Genomic DNA, 22500 nt, shown 5'->3' on the forward strand with positions numbered 1-22500 from the left:
ACAATAGATCCAAAGAAAAGCTTAAATTTATTACTTGCCGTGGTGTCAAGAAGAGCAAAAATCTTATATATGTTATAGATTTTCATTTCTTTCTGTATTCAAAAAATTGTTAATTACAGGTCCAAGCAAAATATTATACACTACTGTAAAGCACGTTTTTTTTTTGTTTTTGCTAATACTCATATGTATTACAGAGTACAACTTAATATGTTGGTAAGTTTTTGTTACTGTAAAACCTACCATTGGTATATCTGTTATGTTATTACTATTTATTATTATTATTGTTATTATTGTTATTATTATTATGAGTATTCATATTATTTTGATATTATTATTATTGTTATTATTATTATAATTATTACTATTATCATCATCATTATTTCTTGGTATATTTATTATTCTAATTATGAATTGTACTTATGATAATTGTGATTATGATAATGATGATAATTGTAAGAGCATTAATAAAAGTAATGATGATGATAATAACAATGATTGTTATTATTATTACTATGATGATAATAATTATTATTATTGCTATTATTAATATCGTTATGATTCTTATTGTTACTATACCCCTAATCTTTTTCTTGTTATTGTGGGGAGGCATAGGAGATGGAGACTGAGGCACAGTGTAGGGTATTACCCCTACCTTGGACCTCAGCCCTTGTCTCAACAAATTTTGCATGGTCTTTTCCTTCTCTTCTTCATGCCCTTCTTCTTTCCACATCCTAAAGTGTGAGAGCCATGCTGAAAGGATGAAAGGCTGGCTTTGTGTCCATCCTGAACAGCCAAACAATCATCATATTCCATTTGTTCTTCTCTCTTTACCCTCTTCATACCATACTAAACTGCAGACTGTACAACCTTTGACATCTAACATATTTTGTCCTAATCGTTAACTCATTTTCACCTGTACGAGCTTTCTTTATCTGGAGGCTTCATCCCCAAGGCTCACCCTGTCACTATATTTTGAATATGCCACTAATGATCTTCGATTGGCTGCTGAAATTTTTTAATAAATAAATAAATTATAACTATCATTATCATCACTGCTATTATTGTTTTATTATGGTGATGATGATGATAATAGGGATTGTTATTATTATTATTGTTATTGTTATTTATTATTACTGCTGTTTTTTATTCTTTTCATTATTACCACTATTGTTATTATAATAATATATATTTTTTATTATTGATATTGTTTATTTTAATAATTATTACTTTATTATTATTATTACTTTTATTATTATTACTGTTGTTGTTACTCATACTGCTGCTTTTATTGCTATTATTATTATTATTGTTATTATTATTATTATTATTATTATTACTGTTGTTACTCATACTTCTGCTTTTATTGCTATTATTATTATTATTATTATTATTATTATTATTATGGTTGTTATTGTTTTTTTATTATCTATTTATAATTTTCTTGATATCATTATTGTTATTTTTCTTCTTATTATAAAAAATATTGTTATCATGATTTTCATAATCATTTTCATTGTTACTAGTAGTAGAAGCATCTATAGTATTCACTTCATTTTATAATTAACTTATAGGTTATGCTTTTTAGTACTTTCAGAATCATTATTGCATTATGTTTGTAAATAACAAATTTCACGAACAACAGACTTGGTTATTGATGCTTTCAGTGTTATGCAAAGGATCTGGAATGAATATCTACTTGTGGCCAGATATAAAAGTACATTTTCACTACAGAGTAACACGGTTTCTAGATTGTTGTATCAGTGAAGTATGTACTCCTTTGAGACTGTATATCATTAGTATTTGACCATCAGCTATCGACATTTTTCTTTCTTTCTTTCTTTCTTTTTTTGAGAATTGTCTTTGTAACTATTTAAAACTATTTAAAGACTGTCAAAACCAAATTTAGGAAAGAGTGTTTGATATTGTATGGTAGTATTATGATTTGTTTTATTAGTTATATTTGAATAGCTTATTTTATTAAAGTAGTTATTATAAGTCTGGAAGCCAGTTCAAAAAAAGGAAAACAGTTTAGTGTCCTAAAACCTTCAGCTGATTGTGCAATTGGCTTGGTAGGTACCAGGTTATCTACCAGGCCATTTGGGTAGGGGCATGAAATATCCATACTGTGCATCAGCATGATTGACTGCCATTGTTACTGAGGGTGGAGATCGCTACCCTCTCAAAGCTGAGAAGTGACAGAAGCACAATTGGTGAGGATAGTTTCCCCCTTTATTGGTTAGGTTCTAGCAATAGACATCCCCTCAGGGAAGTAGCCATAGCCATCTAACAAACTTCAGCATTTAGTTTAAACAGTAACTCCAGCAGATGAAAATATAAATGTAATGGCATGGAAGCACTCATTTAGCTTCATGTATCTTATTGCCATGTAAGCTGCTACAGATGTATGTAAATGTGATTCAGAGAGGTATTCTATATTAAAATCACTTTTATGATAGAAAGCTACGTTCAATGAGATATTTGTGTAAATCAGGAATCCTGCTTAAATTGTACTAGCTACAAGATGTCTGCCAACACCCAAGACTCGGATACTGGCACCAGTGGTAAGAACAGGTATCAATTGCCAGGAGTTGTAACATGGCATGATTATGCAGGCAGTGTAGGCATGGAAATTGGCCATATTCTTGTTAGTAGTCATTAGAGGACCCTCCAGAAATGCAGGGTTTTCCCAAGGGAACTGATCATAGAATGGTCTTTGCTACCCACTTAAAATCTGCTGTCCACTGACTACCTCAGTGTCTAGGTATGAATCTTTACAAAAAGGGTATTTTACTTGAACAGATTGAGAGAGGAGAAATGTGCTTATAGTTTGCTATTTCTAATCCCTTAACAGTGCTTGGCAAGCTGATGGACCTTGTAACATTAATTTACACCTTCATATGTGACCTGTTTAATGAAGCACACAAGTTCATTGTTGGTCACAGAACTATCTCCCAGGAGACTTAGTGGTCATAGATGCATGTTGCATGGTTTGACTAGCTGGAGGCTAGAAGTTGCACTGTTCCCTGGTATGTAGGAATCAAACACTGTTGAGGATGGACTATGAACAATATATCTAAAATCTTGCCAAGGAGGTTATAAGACTATCTCATAACCCCTTGGTGACAGGCATGCCTATAGTCGTCATGACATAATGATGCATGACGTGTACACATCATAACTTGCTCTAGTGAGCAAGTGGGTGGGCCGATGTATGCAGCAAACACCTAACCATAAAAGCTATAATGTTGTGTAGTCATTATATCACAAAATTCTGGCCCCATCATGACAGAATTAATGAGTTTACATTTGTCCTGCTAAGCCCTATGCTATCTGCAGTCACTCAGGAGATGGCTAGATCATCTCATGTTGATGTGCAAGAGTGTTGGGCTATGTATTTACAGCATTACAAGGCTGAGCTGCCAATGGTTAGCATGAACATAGGTGATTGTGTGATCCCAATGCCTAATCCCCTCAACATTGAACCTCTAACGGAATCTGAAATCATGAATGTATTTGTGGCATCCCTGCTAAACTGATGAAGTCATGGGATGAACCCATAGCCTGTTGAGTGCCTACCATTCTGACTGCTAAGCATGGTGCTTTCTCTCATCCTGTAGAAATGCATCAGAGACTACATACTGATGCACTTATGGACTGGGGCAATCTAGATTCATTTCTGGCAAATCCCAGACCTTATTCTTGTGCTCAGTCATTTTGAGTTCAGCTGTGAGAAGGTAATTGACTTCATACATTACAAATCACGGAGATCATAAGGCTTTTGAGGAATTCAGATGAAGACTAGAAGCAAACCTATATACTGGTACTGGAAAATACCGTGGTAGAGACATAAACGTCTTTCCCGTGAATAAAGCAGTACGGCAAGGTTGTGTCCTTGATCTTATGCTTTTGAACACTTGCACAGAATAGATTCTGGGTAGAGCAGTCATCCAAAGGCAATATGGGATGACATTGGATTATATCAAAATCACTGACCTTGACTTCATTAATAATATTTATCTTAACAGTCTTCGGAGACTTACTGGCTTGATACAATCAGCACTCTTTTGGATCAGACCATGATTCAGGACTTTACGGATCTCCTTAGGTAAATCTGCTCAATTGGTGCTTGGCTCTAGTGAAGCCATCAAAGTAATCCCGAGTTTTGCATAAACTGTTGGTATAAGAGTCAGGTTGGCTTGGCGGCGAGAGTAATGAACTTCCGAGAGGAGTATCTGGAGACACTAGTAAGTGCAGGGGGTACCAAGTTACATTATCTTGTCGCTGCTAGTGTGTACAGTACATGGATTCTATCATATGCCTTGAAGTCTAATTTAGGCGACTTGCATTGGATCATAGGGTACAATTGGTTAATTGACCGTATGTCTAACCAGTAACTGTGTGATGAGACCGGGGGAAGACTTAATAGTATCACAATAGGAGATTGCCAACTCATAACTTTAATCCCTGAAAATGATCACGTTCATCGTGTCTCTCAGTAATCTCCATGGCCACGCTCTGGGTTTGTCATTCTTTCAGATTCAGTTATTACTAGTTATAAATTGTGTAATGGTATCAATAGCTATAGGACAAGGACAATAAATGGAAAGATTCCAGTTTATTGATGTGCGAGATAATTAATTGCAGGTACTGCAGTGCATTAGGGGAAAATGCATGAAAATTGATTTAAAATAATCAAATCGGCTAGATCAGTGGTTCTCAAATTCTTGACTTACATAGGGATCGCGTGATCCTGCGACCCCTCCTCCTCTTCCTCCTCCTAACGCGTCTAATACTTGTCAGAAGTGGTCGACCTGGGAGGTCCTCGGTAGTGCATTAAAAAGCCACGTTATGTATGAATGCTTTCTTATTCCTCCATGTGTTACAGTGATTGTAAGAAATGCTTTATTGCAAAGGGCGGGGTTGCAGCCAAAAAAAAAGAGAATCCCTGAGCTAAGAAAAAATAAATTTAATGCAGTGGATTGTATATATAGTGATTTGGACTTTTAAGGTATTTTTAAACTCCTGGAGTGCTGTTGTTACCGGGGTTAGACAAATCAAGTTTAAATTTCATATTGATCCATGGGCTCAAAGAAATCTCATGGCCAGACTGTGGAATATTTTTCTTGCGCGGGGAATATTGCATTTTTTTCATGTGCGGAAAGCATTATTTTGTCTATATTTGCGCGGACGGATCTACGAACGGATGATGAAACAAATATGCAGAAAGGTCAAAAGAATTTTATGCGCGGATGATTAAAAAAAAGAACTAAGCGTGCGCGGAAAGTTACCTTAGAACTACATTGGCGCGGACAGAATTTGACCAAATATTTTTTGCGCAAGGAACGCGTTCCCCGCGCAGACCAAACTCTAGTCTGGTTCCATGGCACCCAGATAGGGAATCCCAGGGCTAAAGCATACCAATCAAACATGTGAGGAAGTTGGGTTGAACAGGGTTCCCACTTGGCAGCTCACAACGGTGGGCGTATGCGCTAATGCTCCTTCCTTATCATTAATCCATCTGATTCGTTACTATATGGCATGCCTTTTCATATGCACCCAAATTGTTAATCCATAGGGGATGCAGGGTTCTTACGCCCATATCAGGAATCAACAGACAAGAATAGATTTTAGATCACTTTCGGCTGATTTGTATGTTTTCTTACTGGAAACAAGTGCATCGGAGCCCTAAGACTCAGTTGATGGTCTTGTGACTGCTTAATGGGCGCCAGATATTTCCTTTTTTCAGCAGGGAAATGTATACCTTAACATTTCCTATAATTTAGATGTGGAAGAATCGGTCTCACTAATAAATAGTACTATTTAAAAAATCAACTTCGTTAATGAGGAAAAGCTCATACGTGTAAGGACCTTTATACTAATTAAATTCATCGAAATAAATGTGTAAAAGGTATAGTAAGAATGAATAACTTCACAAAGCAATTAGCTGTAACTGACGTATTTCAAAGTTACATCTTCCTTAAACTTGAACGAATTATGACATCGAAATGTGACGGTTATATGTCTTATGTGTGCGCATGAACTGTAAGTTTGCGTTCGTGCTTAAGTGTACAGGTATTTTGTGTGTGTGTGTGTGTGTGTGTGTGTGTGTGTGTGTGTGTGTGTGTGTGTGTGTGTGTGTGTGTGTTTGTAAGATTGTTCGATTCTTTACTAGTTCTGCTTTGAAAAATAAACCTCTTTACATCCTTATTGATTCATTTTATTAATCACTTTAACTCTAACGTCCTATTCCTCTTTTTCTGAGCATTATAAATTCTTCCTTGTCTAACATTATTATTTCTCTGACATGGTTATGGATAATCATGTCGACCCAGTTTCCTTTTGTCTCGTGTTGTAAGACTAAATTTGTTTAGACTTTAGTAAGGCGCCTTAACCTACGGCCGAGCGAGCTTTCGGCCCATAAACAGAATAAGGGACCCGCCATATTGGTTCAAGTTGAGGCGCCTTAGGTTAAAAAAATAGTTTGACGTACTATGTGAGGCATCCGGTGTCAGTTTGTGTAACCCTTACATCAGATCCTCTTTCCGTATGTTGTTATATATATACTCGTGGTAATGAAAAATTATCTTGTTTTATCTAGGATCCCATATTTTTCTCTTGTATAGGCAATGTTTTCACATGATAACCATTTTAATCTTGTTTTCATCCTACCATAAATGAAGGTCTTTCATTTGTTGAACTTGTTAACAATCCTCGAAGTCTTACCAGGTTTTTATAATTTCCTGAGTATAGCCTGTCTTTCATATGCTGCTTGTGACCAGTGTCTTGAGAGCTGTTTGTGTTCTCTCGGTATCTTACATTTCATCCTTTTCTTATGTTAGGCTTGAATTTCGTCAAAACTTACCAACTCCATCGTTGTATATAGTTCACAAAATCCTGTGTCTTCGTATAGACAGTTTCTAGTTTTTATCCTCAAATAATTTTGAAAAGCTACCGTAATCTCCATTATTTTTGTAATGCTTATTTCTTGATATTAGGTCAAACAAGACGAACTTGCCCGCGCGTGTTTCCCTGGCGTAATCTGTCGTATATTGATGAAGTCAATGCTCTGTTTATATATATATATATATATATATATATATATATATATATATATATATATATATATATATTATTTTTTTTTTTTTTTTTTTCCCCTAAAATTTCTTGCTAACCGAGTTTTTACTTTAGTCTTTTCCATGTTCTTTTCTGACTTGCTTTGCCTTTTCCATATTTTTGAACGTTGCTTTTGAGTTTCATTGTCATTTCAAAGACTTCTGTACCACTTTATCTTCAATTTCCGTGATAGTTCCATACACTATCTTATGTTCAGATAACTACCCTTTTGGTTTTCCAAGATCTCAGTTAGTACTCTCTGTAAGTATGTCTGCTGGAGGAAGGGGGTGCGTGTGTTTATATATGAATGTAGACCTACACACCAAAGTAAAATCTTCATGCCTTTCTGCCCACTTCCTAAAGTGTGTGAGCCTGAACAACCTCCGTACTCTGCTATTTCCTTTTTGCCCTTTACACTACCATATTAAACATAGTGCTATATGACCTTTGATGTCAAGCATATTTATTTTCAACCGTTAACCGTTAACCCTGGGGAGAAAATGGACACTATAAACATGAAAGTGCCAATGGCATGCGTAAAAATCATCTGGTATCATTTCAGTTTTTTTTCAACGTTAATTAAAAAATGAAAAATAAATATCTGTAATACTCTTGCCCGGTTACGAGCAAGGTCTATATAAGTACTTATATAGACCTTGGTTACGAGTAGGTCACACCCGCCTCACGCGTTCACGCCCCAGCCCACCCTTATGCTCATGTAATGTTTCTATCTCAATCCCACATATCTTTCTATCCTGTACCCTCTTTATTGAAGTCTTTACCCTCGTTTTTCATTACTTGTCCTCTCTACTCCGACCCTCCAACCTGTCGGACATCTTCACGAATTCCTCCACCATTTCCATTGAATACCTGTTCTCTTTCGTCAGACGCATAAATATCCTTCATTTGATCGACTCACCCTTTATCTTTAATCCTAGACATTTTGTTCTAATCAAGAACTCCTTTAAACCCCTTTCACCACAATACTTTGTCATAGTGCTATATGACCTCTAAGGTTTAGCACATTTGTTTAAAGCATTTATCATTAACAGTTCTCTGTGATATTTACAACTGCAGTCTACTGTTTTAGAAACATCCTGTCACTTTTAACTACTCTCGTTGGGTGCTTACTTGTTTCCAGTTCTTAACGGGGGGTAATTATTTAATGTATTACTCTGTACTCGGGTAGCACGTTATATTATTGACTAGCACTGGTATTCCATATTTCAAACCCAGACTCCAGTGCTATCGTAGACTTTCATAAACGATTTAAGTATAATCAATTTTGATCTTCTATAGTTTAATAATATATCGCTCTTCATCTCAAATTATCACTCGCTTCTGTTACCTTCGCCCGTTATGTCGTAAGGTTAGGAAAGAATAGTCTGGCCTTAAATTACAAGGGATGAACATTAAACCACCCAGAAAGTCTGGCAACCTGGCACCAACGGTTTTCGTCTCTTCCTCTTTGAATTGTTTGCGTTGCTGAGGTTTGTCCACTCCGTCCATTCCTTCACACTTTTTTTATCGTGAGTGTTGTTATTTTTCTGTTATTTACATTGTGTCTTCTAAACTTGGGCATAAATGTATGTTTAAATACTATTGGGGCAATTATGCATTCCTTATGTGCTTATGCAAATGCAAACTAATGACATCAATCAAAATCATGAAAGCAATTTACAGGAGTGCTGATTAACATCATTCCGAATGCAAAGTGACGAAGGTATAGACCACACTAGGCTTTCAGATGAACCACTTTCGTACGTTTTTCGTAAGTTAACCGTACCTAACCTGAGAGTGCGGACAATGAATCTTAAAAGATTAGTTCTATGATTTCCAGTTTCTGAGAAATGTCAAGATTAAGAGTATTTTACACAATGTATTGATCTTGCTGAGTACAAGAAGGGAAGCTTGGAATATTTTGAGATTATCTTCTGTCTGGAAAGTGTTTTCTTGATAAAGCTATATGCTCATAGCCTTGACATTTTAAATGCAATTCGGTAGGGTGTCAAAATAAGAAGGATGCATTTTTTCACAATGTCAGGAAAGAGGGACAAACGCCTTTTCATTAGATTCTAAGTGGAAAAATTGTATTTGTAAAGGGTAAGAGTAGGAAATTTTCAGAAGAGAATTGCAGTGCAACATGTTTTATGAGTTTTATGGTGTATAATGTACACACATACATGTGTGTGTATGGATGTACCAACATAGAATTTAAAACCTAGTGAGTATAATGAAGACATTATAGGACAATGTTATCCAGGCGAGACTATACTAGGAAATTTAGCAAATAAGTACAATACACTGTGCATAATGTAGTGAATGAAACGTAGTACCAAGAAACTAAAATATATCGATTCTCCTCAGCAACAACCACTGTTCCCCCTGTGTTTAGCTCCTGCAGTTGATGTTCGTCATACGCTCATATTCATCTTATTTTTCGACACTTCATTCGGGGCAAAAACTTTGTAAACTTCGCCAGTATCTCAATGAAAGGCTTAAACCGTCAAGAACCCCGACAACCGGCAATACGAACACTTTTTCACAAACCAATGTTTAGCGTCCAGTCTAAGTTCCTTTTCAAGTTGCTTGAGAGCTTTAGGTATACTGAAAGTCACATAGAATCAAATAAACACATTTATTGAATATATAACACTTAGATTCAGCACATATATAACAAGCTATGCAATCTATTCTATTGGTACACAAGCAGTTTTGGTTAGCAAAGGAAAAAAAATGTGCATGGTTATCATACCTATGTATCCAAGAGTCGATGCATTTGAATTTTCCTCAAATTTAGATACTGTTGATGAGTATTTTTCCGCCATGACCGTTAAACAGAAGTTAGAATAATGTTTATAACAATATTGATAAATACTCGAAAATCCACCCATTAATCCAGGCATACTTTTTGGCGGGAAAGGAAGGCGACCAAATCCTATAATCTAAACATTTAGAAACATTGAAACCTTTCCGTTTAATATATATATCGTTGAAATGAAAAAACAAAATCTAGTGTTGATCACTTGAACTTATTTTATCACAGAATTTATGTTTTTCGAAGCAACTCACAGGCATAAACCTAAAAAAAAAAAGCAAAATGAAGAGATATGAATGCTAGAGTTATCGTGTACCTGAGACTATTTGTTAAACATCAATTTGTCAGGAAGCATCAGCCAACGGCCAAATTTTTGAAAAAAACTCACTAATTGTTTCTTGTTTATTTAAGCGCTAACACACGGTAATTAGTAACTGCATTTGAAATTATGACGCCAAAGAAAAAGGGACAAAAGCACAATGAAAAGGGAAATATAAATTGATAAAAATCAGTGAGCTGTGAATGCTCATGTTGCGATATGTTGGTTGACGCCTCTCAACAGGTCATTCTTTAGATGTCTTATGAATATTTCACAGATTTCACTGCGATTTGACGAAAAGCAAAACAGATTTATAGCAAGCATAACATACAAGAAGATGTGACACTAAAAGTAATTTGACAATATGAATCCTTTTCCTAAAGTTCTTTTTTTTTTCTTGAAGCTTGGATGTGAATGGATTTGGTATATCTAGTTATTTGAATTCCTTCTTTATATGCATACATATATACCAAATTCCTCAAATCACTCGCTTCATTATAAACAAACTGCATTTCGAAAGACGATCAAAGCTGAAATAAGTTCGTGATATCGCCTTAACTGCTATATGAAAGAATACGAAGCATAATGCACTTAACACCGAAATGCGGGTGAATTCCTTAATACTACCGGAGGAGTGATGGGCGCAGGCTGTTAGTCCTCCCACTTATCCTCTTACATACAATATTGTTCGCGGATTAGAGGAAAATGGGACAACTAACAGGTACTTAGCCTAAAGTTGCGTGACTCTATAAGTCTTGTCCTCCATTTGATCAGCATCTTCGCGCTGGAAAGCAACATCTTCGTCCTGCTGGCTGTTCTTCTCCCAGACCACAGGGGAGTCCATCCTCTCCGGCAGATCGCCCCAGGAGACCCGCAGGCTTCGGCGGGACTCGCGACTTCGATCCCGACTGGTCTTGAGCACGCCCGCCCTCGGCCGCACCTCGACTCCATCTAGAGTCACGTGCGAGACTTCGTCGGTGGAGGAGTACGTGTCGTTCAGAAAGACCTCTGCCTCGTCCTGTAACGACGAGCTCTCCTCCGTGCACTCGAAGTATTCCTCCCCGCTGTTGTCGAAGAAGTTGGCATTCGGCGATAAGGTATCGGTGGCGCTGGACAGGATATCCTCTAAAGACTCTACGCTCGTGTAGGACGCGATCTCTTCTATATGCGGTGGAAGAGTTTCACTGGTTTCTTTTCTGTCAGTGACGAGTTTAGTTCGCGTTCTAGGAGACCTCGCTGCAGGAAAGGTTTCTTCTCTGTAAGGAGAAGATTTTCTCAAGGGTTTTGGAGGAGTCTCTGGAGGTGGAGTCTTATTTCTACATAGTACAAATTCTTCGTGGACAGATACTTCTTCCTGAACAGGTTCTTTGGTTTTGTGTTTTGGGACCATGGCGACGATGGTCGGCGTAGTGTCCCCTTTGCTGGCGGGATCGGGGTCAGAGAGCGGTTCCTCGCAGTCTGGGCTTTCGACGCTCACAACTGCCGGGTAGGGTTCCTCTTCATTCTTCTTTTTCCTGTCAAAGAAAAATTTGTACGCCGAAACCTTGCTGTTTTTATCTTGCAGAGCCTTATTTGCCGGGTCTTCTGCAGTGAACACCTGATTTTCATTTGGTTTAACTTCCTCTTTCTTGGTTTTCGAAGGGGAATGTTTTTTCTTCCTTTTCAAACTCCCCCACATGAATCGTCTTATGTCTCTAGCACTATCGACGGAGGTCTCAGAGGTCTCTGACTTCGTCTCCTGATCCTCTTCTAACTGCCGGCTTCTTTTGGCTTCATCAATGTGTTTCATGTCATGTTGTGGTGACTGTCTCGCTTCAGCCCAGCCTGTGATCGTTTTCTTTTCGAGTCTGTTTTCAACCGTTTCTCTCGTTAATTCCTCGTGCTTCTTTTCTAAGTTGGAGATTTTTTCTGCCACCGAGGACCCGCCGGATTTTGAGGAATCCTTGTTTCCAATATCAGAGGCTGAACGTACACTCTGCAGTCTTTTTCTCCTGACAAATACCTTTTGTTTCGGCGCTTGGGATGTGATTCCTTCGTCTCCTGTATCCGGAGTGTCGTCGTCGTAAAGAGTAAATTTCCGGATTAGCTTTTCTCTTGGCAGCTTATCCTCCGGCGTCAAGAAAGAGATGGCCTCTACTGCCTCCTCGACAGAACCTGGATTGGCTTTGTATTCGTCTGCTGACACTTCGGTGCTGGAAGTATGTTCCACTACCTGATAGCTGCTGCTCTTCACAGGAGTCGCCGGTTTTTCTGGTGCGGTGTTTTCATTATTGATGCCTGACTTCACGAAATTCCGAAAGGATAGTCTGTCTAGTCTGCCGCCCATGCTAGATTTGAGGAAATTTGCTCTCTGGGCTGACACGTCAGTCTCGATAACGTTTTTTTTAACCGACTTTTTTTTTAGTGAATTATTAGGGGAAATTGCGCTGCTCGTTCCCCTCCCCTCCTTCGGCAATCTCGACCCGCAGGACACTGGCGGAGGCGTATTTCTTCCAGTCAGCAGTGTGGTGTCCTCGCTGCCTTTGCTATAATCTGTCGAACATAATTCCTGAGCATCTCCGTCTGTCCCACTGCACTCCTTGTCAGCCACGACAGCAATGGCACTCGGGCCATCACCTGCCGCGACAGGAGGAACTGCCATTTCGTCCATGGCGGGTAAGGTGTCAACTTCAACCCTATAGTTTACCACTGTCATGTCATCCAGGTTTGGGGAACTTGCCAAAGCCTTCACACTGGCCAGTTCTTCAGAAAATGCTTTGTCATCATCATTTAGGTCTTTCTTCCCCTCAGAGAGCGTGGCTTTGATCGCATCGTATTTCATTCTTTCCTGTGGAATCGGACTTTCTGTGAGGCCCCGAATCTTTTGAAGGAACTCATGACGTAGTTCGTTATTTTTTGAGTCTCTATGTCTCTTTGTTTCTTTCCTTGATCTAGATTTCTGGCTTCGCATCTTCACAACAACATCCGTATCACTTTCCTTTTTCACAGGCTCTGGTTTTGCAGCACTGCTTTTACTAACATCAACGTGGACTTCAGATTTCTTTTGTTCTTCATCGTCTGATAACTCAAACATAGTTTCCTCAAAACGTTCATCATTGGGATGAGACGTTTGTTCATTCCCTTCGTCTTCAGGTTTATCATCCATGGTGGGAGACGTTGAGTACAGGCGCAGGAAGTCCTGTTGAATGAGAGTGCCAATGGAAAGGGGCCGAGGAGAGCGCGGGGAAGCGGGCAGGGACTGTGCCTTTATTCTCATGGCGAATTGTTCCACCATCTTGTTTACGGGAGTGGTTGAAATTTCCCTCACAGGTGTTGTGCGCAGGCTTGAAGAGCGCTTTGGTGTGTACGTCTCCACTGGAAAGGGCTTTACAGGAGGAACGTCAATCTCTATCTCCACGCCTTGTTCATCCTTACTCTTGGCATCCTGTTCAGAGGACCCATCCTCTGTCTGGGCGTCTTCTAGATTCGTGTCACTAGATTTCATGGTAACTCCCTCCGTCTGAATCTCGGATATTTTCCGTTGTACACTCGCAAGATCATTTGATGCTTCTGGGTCTTCAGGGGGTTGCTGCTCGCTACTCTGACAGTCTTGAACGGGACAGTCTTGAACGACCTTTTTGTCATCCTCTATTGTGGCTGACGTATCTTTACTCTGGCAGACAGGATCATCATATATCTGACTCCATCTCGATCTTCGCAGTACATTCTCAGTCTTTGGACTCACTGGTCGCTCAATCAGCTGCTGTTCTGCCTGAATTCGCTGAGCAAAATGTTCCACCATCTTGAATACTGAAGGGGTACATTGTTCATCAACCTGAGGTGATGTCTGTTTGGGCAATTCTGGTGGAGTTTCATCCTTTTGTTCAGATACACAATCCTCAGGAATTTCCTCTTTGGATTCATCTTTTTCATCATTAACATCGTATTCTAATTCATTCTTTTTGTCAGATTCAGGAAGCATTTCATCGTCATTAGTGGTTTCATCCTCTTTTTCAGTAACTGGAGCCTCTTCTTCATCATTTTGCTCAATACATTTTGCACCTTTAATGCCAATGATGTCACTTTTGGACTCTTTTATCGGACAGAAGGACTCGTCATGTGAAAACAGTTCTGACACCTCCATGTCAGCTTCCGTTAGTGATGATGACATAGAGACTGAGGTTATACACATGAATTCTTCAGGAGACATTGTACTCTCTTCATCTATCATTTTATCACCAGTGGCTACCAATTCTTGTATGTTTTGTGAAGAAGTATCTACAGTGCAGCAATTAGTTCCCTTGCATTCAATTGATATACTTTGAGGAGGTGCTAAAGGTTCATCTGATATTGTTTCGCTTACACCTGCAGGCTTCACCTCTTCCTCCTTTGGTGGGGCAGTTTCGCTTTCCTTCAAGGACGTTTTGATTTGTTGCATACGGAGGTCATGTAAGTGCATTTGTGTTTGTAGTGGTGAAGATTTTGGGGAAAAGATATCCTCTGGTCTCGTTGGTCTTTTTATACCAATGGGACTAGTAGCTGTGACGATGATTGGTGCCGCCGTCTCAACTGTTGCAGGAGATTCCATTTTGAAAATTTCCGGATGCTGATATTTCTCAGGTATTGCACGAGGCTCTGTTTTGACTTGCTCTGGCATCTGTAGTGTGAAGGTAGGCGACTTTGTGACGTACAAAGGAGGGGCGCTGTACTCTGGTTCCTGTGGAATCTTTTTGAAGGCCCTCCTAAGGCTACCTAGTTTTGAGGAGAGTGAAGGTGATGGGCTTGGCGGTGCTTCCCTTGGGAGTATGCCTTTCATATCCTTTTGTTCGTCTGGCATACTCTTTCGAGAATAGCTCTGATCTGAAAAATCGCCTGCAGATGCACTTGGCCTGCTGGAGGTGTTTTCTGGCCAGTCCATGGTCGCGATAGTGTCGTAGGGCGGCGTGCCAGAGACAGGACTTGGGAGTCTCGGGCTTCCAGGTCTAAGATTCACTAGCTTGAGCTCATCCCTCATAACACTGATGCTCTCACGCAGTTCCTTTTTCTTTTGTTGTGTATTGGCACGTGGCATCACGGGACTCACTGTCAGTGTGTTCAGCCCTGCAATAAAGTTCTTTATATGTCCTCCTCTCTTGAGATGAGGACTGCAGCTAGCATGCGTGGAAGCAACTTTCTTTGGTTCTTCTCTCCTCTCGGCTTTCCTTGTATCTAGGGGGTCATGCTGTCTCTCTCTCGCAACGCCCCCCTCTAAGTAAGAAAAGTTGCTTGTAGCCACAGAATGAGGTCGTGCCCTGCGGGGAAATGTGCTCATCCCAATTTCTTGCACAATGTTAAATTCTGGATGTTTTGAATCTGCATTCTTGCTACGGTTGAATTTCAGTGAATTTGTGTAATCCTTCCGTTCCTCTTTCTTGGGATCGTCATTTTCAAAGGAACGCCGTCGACCATGGAAACTGTTGCTCCTTTTAAGCGGTTTGATAAGTTCAGCCTCCTTCTCCTTGGTAGCAAATGCTTTTGAAAACATAGACACAAGCTTCTTCACTGGAGTACTAGGGGTAATTGGGTCTACACTTCTGCGAGGTTCTGGAAATGTTGAGCGTGCGGCTGAACCTCGCTCAAATGCACTCGCTTTCTCTCTAACTACTTTTGCTTTACAGTCTGTCAAGGGAGAAGTTGGAGCACTCTTGGCTCGACTTGTTACCTGCTTCAACTCAGCTTGAAGTGCTTGTTGGACACGGCGGCTGATCCCTTCTGGAATTTCACTGTAAGCTCGAGCTGCAGAAGTACTACGTCTCTCCTTTATGAGGTTTTGGTGTTCCCAAAAGTCAAATTCCGGTGAGAGTAGAGGACTCTTGCAGCGAGTAGGCACATATAGACTCCGTGGACGTGCCCGGGTGCTTACTCGCGATCGTGACTGGTGCTCATCTCTGAGTACATAGTCAGGAGGACAAGGGGACATGGAACCCTCACGACTGCATCCACGGCTGCCAGGTCGGCTGCCAGGTCGGCTGTCAGGTGCTTGGTAGGAGCAGATAGATGGAACTGGAGAATTTCTTGACAAGGTAATCAGATTATCTACATAGCGAGATGCTGGGTCATAGTCATGGCAAGAAGTAGGTAGGACCCTTGGGGGAGGGGCAGGGTTTGCTGGCATGGGAGCTGAAGCCCTTCGACTGCGCCCGATGCGATGCCATTCCAGCGTATGGAGGCGAGAGTCCACCATGCTTATCATTCTCTTCTCAGGCCGGAATCTGAAAGGCACAATATGATTGAGCTGGCGAGTGTAGTCGGACATCACCATATCATATGCGTGGCTCACATTCCGGAAGGGTAAAACATTTTCGGTCTCGAGGGGTCGTCGGTCCAGCACATGAAGGTGGTGAAGGAGCTCTGCCTGCAAAAAGTGCCTGAAAGTCGCCCATCGCGTTGAAAGCATCATAATGGGGTCAGGAGGGCGATTGCTTTTCAGACTCTTGTGGCACATTTCCCTTGCCTGCTGGTCGCTTCGCCAGTCTAGACACAGAGACCACACGCGATGGTGCGTCAGCAAGCGGGCATAGATGTTATCGGTCCGCAGAAGACTTCCCAACTCTTGTAGAATGAAAGGTGTGCCCAATAGATCAGCATGAATGCCTGTAGCAATCCTGTCAAATCTTCCCTTAAATGGTAAAGGTCCCTTAGCCAGATCCCGAACATTTGATCGGATAAAGGTCAGGGTAACTTGGTTCGAACGTAAGAGTTTGTGACTAGCCTTAGCAAACACCTGTGTGAGAAACTTGAGATACATATCGATCATATTTCCCTCCTTCTTCAGATTTCGAGACACCATGGCGAAATCCCAATCTTGGAATATCATGTCGATGCCGTGAGGAGCGTAGATCATGTCGTCCTCAGGAGCCACGTCCTTGATCCATTCTGTCTCCTCGGACCACTTGGGACTCACGTCTTCAAACTTGGCCAGATATTCGGGCTTGAGCGGACTGAAGCACGCGAGAGTGACGTTAGGGAAGTTTCCACCGGTCTTGTGCTTCCTCAGCGAACCCCTTTTGATCCAGTCGGAGATAGCTTTCTGGTGTTCCCGCGGGCAGGACTTCACATAGCGGCCCAGAACGTCCTTGACCACTTTGCTCGACATTTTGGACGTTCGGACTTTCTCAAGCTTTTGCATCGCTGCTGGGTCGTTGGCAAAACTCATCCACCCATTCCACACAGCTTGAACGAGGGTGTATGTGACGGCATCGATGTGGACCTGTTAAATGTATGCATCATCATCATGGGTGTATTTAGATAAACCCGCAAGAAAATAATACTTAAAAATCCCACTCGACATGTAAATGAAAAAAAAAGAGAGGTAAAGCAGACTTGAAATGCGTTCGAGGTAAAGCAATCATTTGTTTTTTCTTTTACACTCACCTGCTGTCGGAGCTCATTCAGAAATGTCTTATACGTCATGTTGAGAAGGTTATGGAGCGTGTTGCAGAGTAAAGCATGCGTTTCCATGTCCAGAGCCAGGGAGTAAAACACCATCACAACCTAGGGAAGTTGAAAGGTACAACATTGTCTTCAAAATCAATTTTATTATGAGTCCTAGCTTATATCTTCGCCATCATCATTGTTATATATTGCAATAAGGAGAGGAAAAAAAACACCAGAATAAAGCAAACCACATCCAGATGCCCATGAACAGAATAAATAAAATCATGATAAGACGCCTGCATCCAAATATAATCTACTTCTTCGGGCTTACCTTCTCAGCATGCGACTGAAGGAGGTTCGGGTCCTGCAGGGGCGTGGGCATGTCGGGCACCATCAGCAGGTACAGCAGCAGGAGGTCTCGGGCGAGGATGTGCGGGCTGGAGTCCAACAGGATGAGCTCCAACAGCTGCAAGGCCAAACACTGGGTGGATTTGTGGTCTCTGGGCGTCCTGGCTTCTTCTGTCGTTCTGTCTCCCTCTTCCGTTCTTCGATCTCTATATTTCTCTATCTGCCTATCTTTTTTTTCTGTCTATCAATCCATCTATTTTTGTATCTATCCATATATCTCTATTTGTCTGTCTGCCTGTTTAACTACTCATCTGTCTATCTACCAAACAATCTATCGATCGATTTATTTGACTGTGTATCTGCTTATCTAAATAAATATATATCTACCGATCTAGCCACCGAGCTATCGATCTAACTCCCCATTTAATTTTCGATACAGTAACAAAAGCGACGAAAATATAAAGAAATTTCAACGCTGCATAGATAGTGATCACACCTACGACCTACGATATTTACTACTGACCTGAAAGATTGTGCGTGTTTATTAACTATGTAAGAAGAAAGGTTGAAAATACATTTATGAATTGTTATAGCATATGTGTCATGTTTGCAAATAATTGATTACACACACACACACACACACACACACACACACACACACACACACACACACACACACACATATATATATATATATATATATATATATATATATATATATATATATATATATATATGTGTGTGTGTGTGTGTGTGTGTGTGTGTGTGTGTGTGTGTGTGTTTGTATAGAAACAAGCCGTCACATCAGACATAAGAGATGACCTGCGTGCAAGAGTCTGGCGTGTCATGCAGCGTCCTGAGCACGTGCTTGAGGTCGGCGCCCAGCATGAGGATCCTCAGCGCCTCCTCCTCCCGCCCGCCGTCCCGCCCATCCTCGCTCCTCCTCTTCCACGCCTCCTTCCGCGGGTCCTGCTTCTCCTCGCTCTCCTTCTGCGGCGGGACGAAGAGAGAACGTGAGGTGGAAGGAACGGAGAATGGTGATGGGGAGGAAGGGGAGGTGATTATGGAGAGAAGGAAGAAATAATGATGATAATGATTGTGGTGAAGAGGAAGAACATGACGATAATTTTGACGGAGATGATGATAATGGTGATGATGAAAAGGAGGAATATGGTGATGATACTGATAAAGAGACAGGAATAGGGAAAGGAATAACAACGACGATGAAGATAAGAATAGGAGGAAATCGACGATGTGGAGGATAGGGGAAGATGTAGACGAATAGGATAATAATAAGAGAATTTCGACGATGATGAGAATAAGGAGGATAGGGGAAGACGAAGATGACGTCGACAATGAGGATAAGAAGAGGATTTCGAGAATGAGGAGGATAGGGGAAGACGATGAGGATAAGAATAAGAGGATTCCGACGATGATGAGAATAAGGAAGATGACGGTGACGATGAGGGTAAGAATAAGAGGATTTCGAGAATGAGGAGGATAGGGATCGACGATGAGGATTTCGAGAATGAGGAGGATAGGGGAAGACGATGAGGATTTCGAGAATGAGGAGGATAGGGGACGACGATGAGGATAAGAATAAGAGGATTCCGACGATGAGGAGGATAGAGGAAGATGAAATCGACGATGAGGAGACTCACCGCTCGCTGCGTGGCGTCGGGCGGAGTCAGCGCCGCCGCCTGACTCCCGGCTCCCTCGTTCTCGCTCCACCTGTTGACGCGAGGCTTGTTAGGGCTTGCTACTTCGTTACTCTTTCGGGCCTTATCTTTCTATTGCATTCTCACTCTCTCGTCGCAGTCGCTTGCCATCGACATGAATAAGATATATAAGAAATATATTTGGTCCAAAAGAAATACATCATAAAAAGGAACTCGTGCACACACACACACACACACACACACACACACACACGCGCGTTTGAATGTATGTATATACAGCATAATTCATCAAGAAAAGACCAACGCGAAGCCGCCCGACCTGAGGTAGTCGACGGCGTGGATGAGGCGCCCCAGGTACTGCGGGATCCCTTTGGCTCGCCGGTTCCACTCGTTGATCTTGCGCGCCGCTTCGACCACCTGCGGGAGGCAAGAGGGGGCGTTAAGGGAGGCAAGGGGGCGTTAAGGGAGGCAAGGGGGGGCGTTAAGGGAGGCAAGGGGGCGTTAAGGGAGGCAAGGGGGGGCGTTAAGGGAGGCAAGGGGGGGGGGGGGCGTTAAGGGAGGCAGGGGGGGGGGCGTTAAGGGGTTAATAGAAGGTGGGGAGGGGGAGGTTAGGATAAGGGGGATGAAGGGGGTGTGGGGAGGGAGGCTTATAAGCGGTGGTTCTCTAAGGGCAAATCTTATTTATGCTGTAATTGTGTTTCTCCGCTACTTTCTGGCTGCCTGTTTGTCACTTTCTGTTTCTTTGAAATCTGTCTTTCTTTTTTCTTTCTCTCACCCCCCCCCCTCTCTCTCTCTCTCTCTCTCTCTCTCATTTTCTCTCTTTCCCTCTCTCCCTCTCCCTCTCCCTCTCTCTCTCTCTCTCTCTCTCTCTCTCTCTCTCTTTCTTTCTCTTTATCTCCCTCCCTCCCTCTCTTTCTCTCTTTCTTTCCCTTTCTCTCTCCCCCTCTCTCTCTCTCTCTCTCTCTCTCTCTCTCTCTCTCTCTCTCTCTCTCTCTCTCTCTCTCTCTCTCTCTCTCTCTCTCTCTCTCCCTCTCTCTCTCTCTCTCTCCCTCTCTCCCTCTCTCTCACTCTCTCATTCTCTCATTCTCTCTCTCTCTCTCTCTCTCTCTCTCTCTCTCTCTCTCTCTCTCTCTTTTCCTCTCTCTATCTCTTTTCCTCTCTCTATCTCTTTTCCTCTCTCTATCTCTTTTCCTCTCTCTATCTCTTTTCCTCTCTCTATCTCTTTTCCTCTCTCTATCTCTTTTCCTCTCTCTCTCTCTTTCCTCTCTCTCTCTATCTCTTTCCCTCTGTCTCTCCCACTCCCTCTTCCTCTCTCTTTCCCCCTCTCACTCTCTCTCTTTCCTTCTCTCTCTATCTCTTTCCATCTCTCTCTATCTCTTTCCATCTCTCTCTATCTCTTTCCATCTCTCTCTCTCTCTCTCTTTCCATCTCTCTCTGTCTCTTTCCCTCTCTCTATCTCTTTTCCTCTCTCTATCTCTTTTCCTCTCTCTCTCTCTTTCCCCCTCTCCCTCTGGCTCTTTCCCTCTCTCTCTCCCTCTCCCTCTCTCTCTCCCACTCCCACTCCCTCTTCCTCTCCCACTTCCATTCCCACTCTCTCTCCCTCCCTGCCACTCCCTCTCTCTCAACCTACGCCTTAAAGAAAAAGACAAAACATAGGAAAGGAACTTTTCCTCGGCCACATCAGCTGAAAATTGCAATCTTACCGCATGCACGTTATCGCGTTACCGACATGATGACTGTATCAGATAACATCATGGCGCTGAAGTATGAAGTCAGCTGTGTCATTGAAGTCAAGAGAGAGAGAGGATTGTGAGGTTTTAGTTAGGAAATTTCTTCATTTGTATTATATTTACATTCATCAATATCTCTCTGTTTGTCTATGTTTATCTATGTACTCTACTGTGTAACCTGTTTTGTCAACATATATATTTATTGTGGCATTTCTGTTTTCCAGTAATATGTGCATCCATTTCGATTGCAGACCTTCTTATCTATTTAACTATTCTCTCTCTTTCTGTGTGTGTGTGTGTGTGTGTGTGTTTGTGCGCGTGCATGTATTGCAAATGAACACTTTTGCCGCTTCCTTTTCTTGTCCATCTCTTCCTTATTCATCTTTGAAAAAAGAGTTAAACACTGCCCAAGAGGAAATCATTTAACTCGACACAGAAGCCCATTAAACATTTTTTCAAAAATGAAATCTAGTCTTGTCACAAAAATCTAGTATTGCATTCAGTTGTGTTGCGGTGAGGGAGTGGCCGGCGGGGAAAACTCGAGCCGGGTGACACAGCACGTAACCGATCTAGCACAGGTGTGTGTTACCGCATTTCTACCGGCAGTGCCAGCATAACACCCCTTAGCGCCATATAGTCGTCAGATTGGGGTTTGGTTTCCTCTTTGCCGGTTTCCTTTCGACGCTGAAGCCATCACGGCTTTATTAATCTCCCTCATCTTTTCCGTAAAATTTGACCATGGAAGTTTAGTCCTTCAGTTATAGCTGAGGATTACCTTCTCCTTCGCCGTGAGGCACACAGGGCGGTGGTTCTTGGCATCAATCTTCCTGCAGGAGTCGGTGCAGTAGGAGGAGACGAGGCAGTCGGCGCACGGCACGCCGCCCAGGGCCTCCTCGCGCCCGCAGTAGCTGCAGCAAACGCGCCGCCGGCTGCTGTTGACGCACTCATCCTGAGGACAGATAGAACCTTCAGCTCATACTGTGCTGACAGATACACCATTGTAGTTTTTGTCGCAAAAAATGGGAAGCATATTTGAATCATACCTGCCCAAAATCTTTTTTCGTTTCTTCCATCCCTGAGATAGATTCTCTTGTGTAT

The 22500-nt window shown here is 41.6% G+C and overlaps 1 protein-coding gene across 3 annotated transcripts in view; it reads right to left on the minus strand.

Annotated features, from left to right (window-relative positions):
- Window positions 1–9734: 9734 nt before the first annotated feature.
- The window catches only part of LOC138865054 (microtubule-associated protein futsch-like), a 31349-nt gene continuing 18583 nt past the window's right edge, over window positions 9735–22500 (minus strand). For all 3 annotated transcript variants that reach the window (XM_070134259.1, XM_070134261.1, XM_070134260.1), the window contains exons 3-9: window positions 22178–22351; window positions 19992–20089; window positions 19655–19724; window positions 18816–18983; window positions 17977–18111; window positions 17643–17762; window positions 9735–17478 (exon numbers count right to left, since the gene is read on the minus strand). In XM_070134259.1, coding sequence (XP_069990360.1) covers window positions 10981–17478; window positions 17643–17762; window positions 17977–18111; window positions 18816–18983; window positions 19655–19724; window positions 19992–20089; window positions 22178–22351 — 7263 coding nt within the window. In that variant the 3' untranslated portion in view covers window positions 9735–10980. The remainder of the gene's footprint in view (window positions 17479–17642; window positions 17763–17976; window positions 18112–18815; window positions 18984–19654; window positions 19725–19991; window positions 20090–22177; window positions 22352–22500) is intronic.

Source organism: Penaeus vannamei, chromosome 19 (genome assembly GCF_042767895.1).
Source record: "Penaeus vannamei isolate JL-2024 chromosome 19, ASM4276789v1, whole genome shotgun sequence".
NCBI classification, from domain to species: Eukaryota; Metazoa; Arthropoda; class Malacostraca; order Decapoda; family Penaeidae; genus Penaeus; species Penaeus vannamei.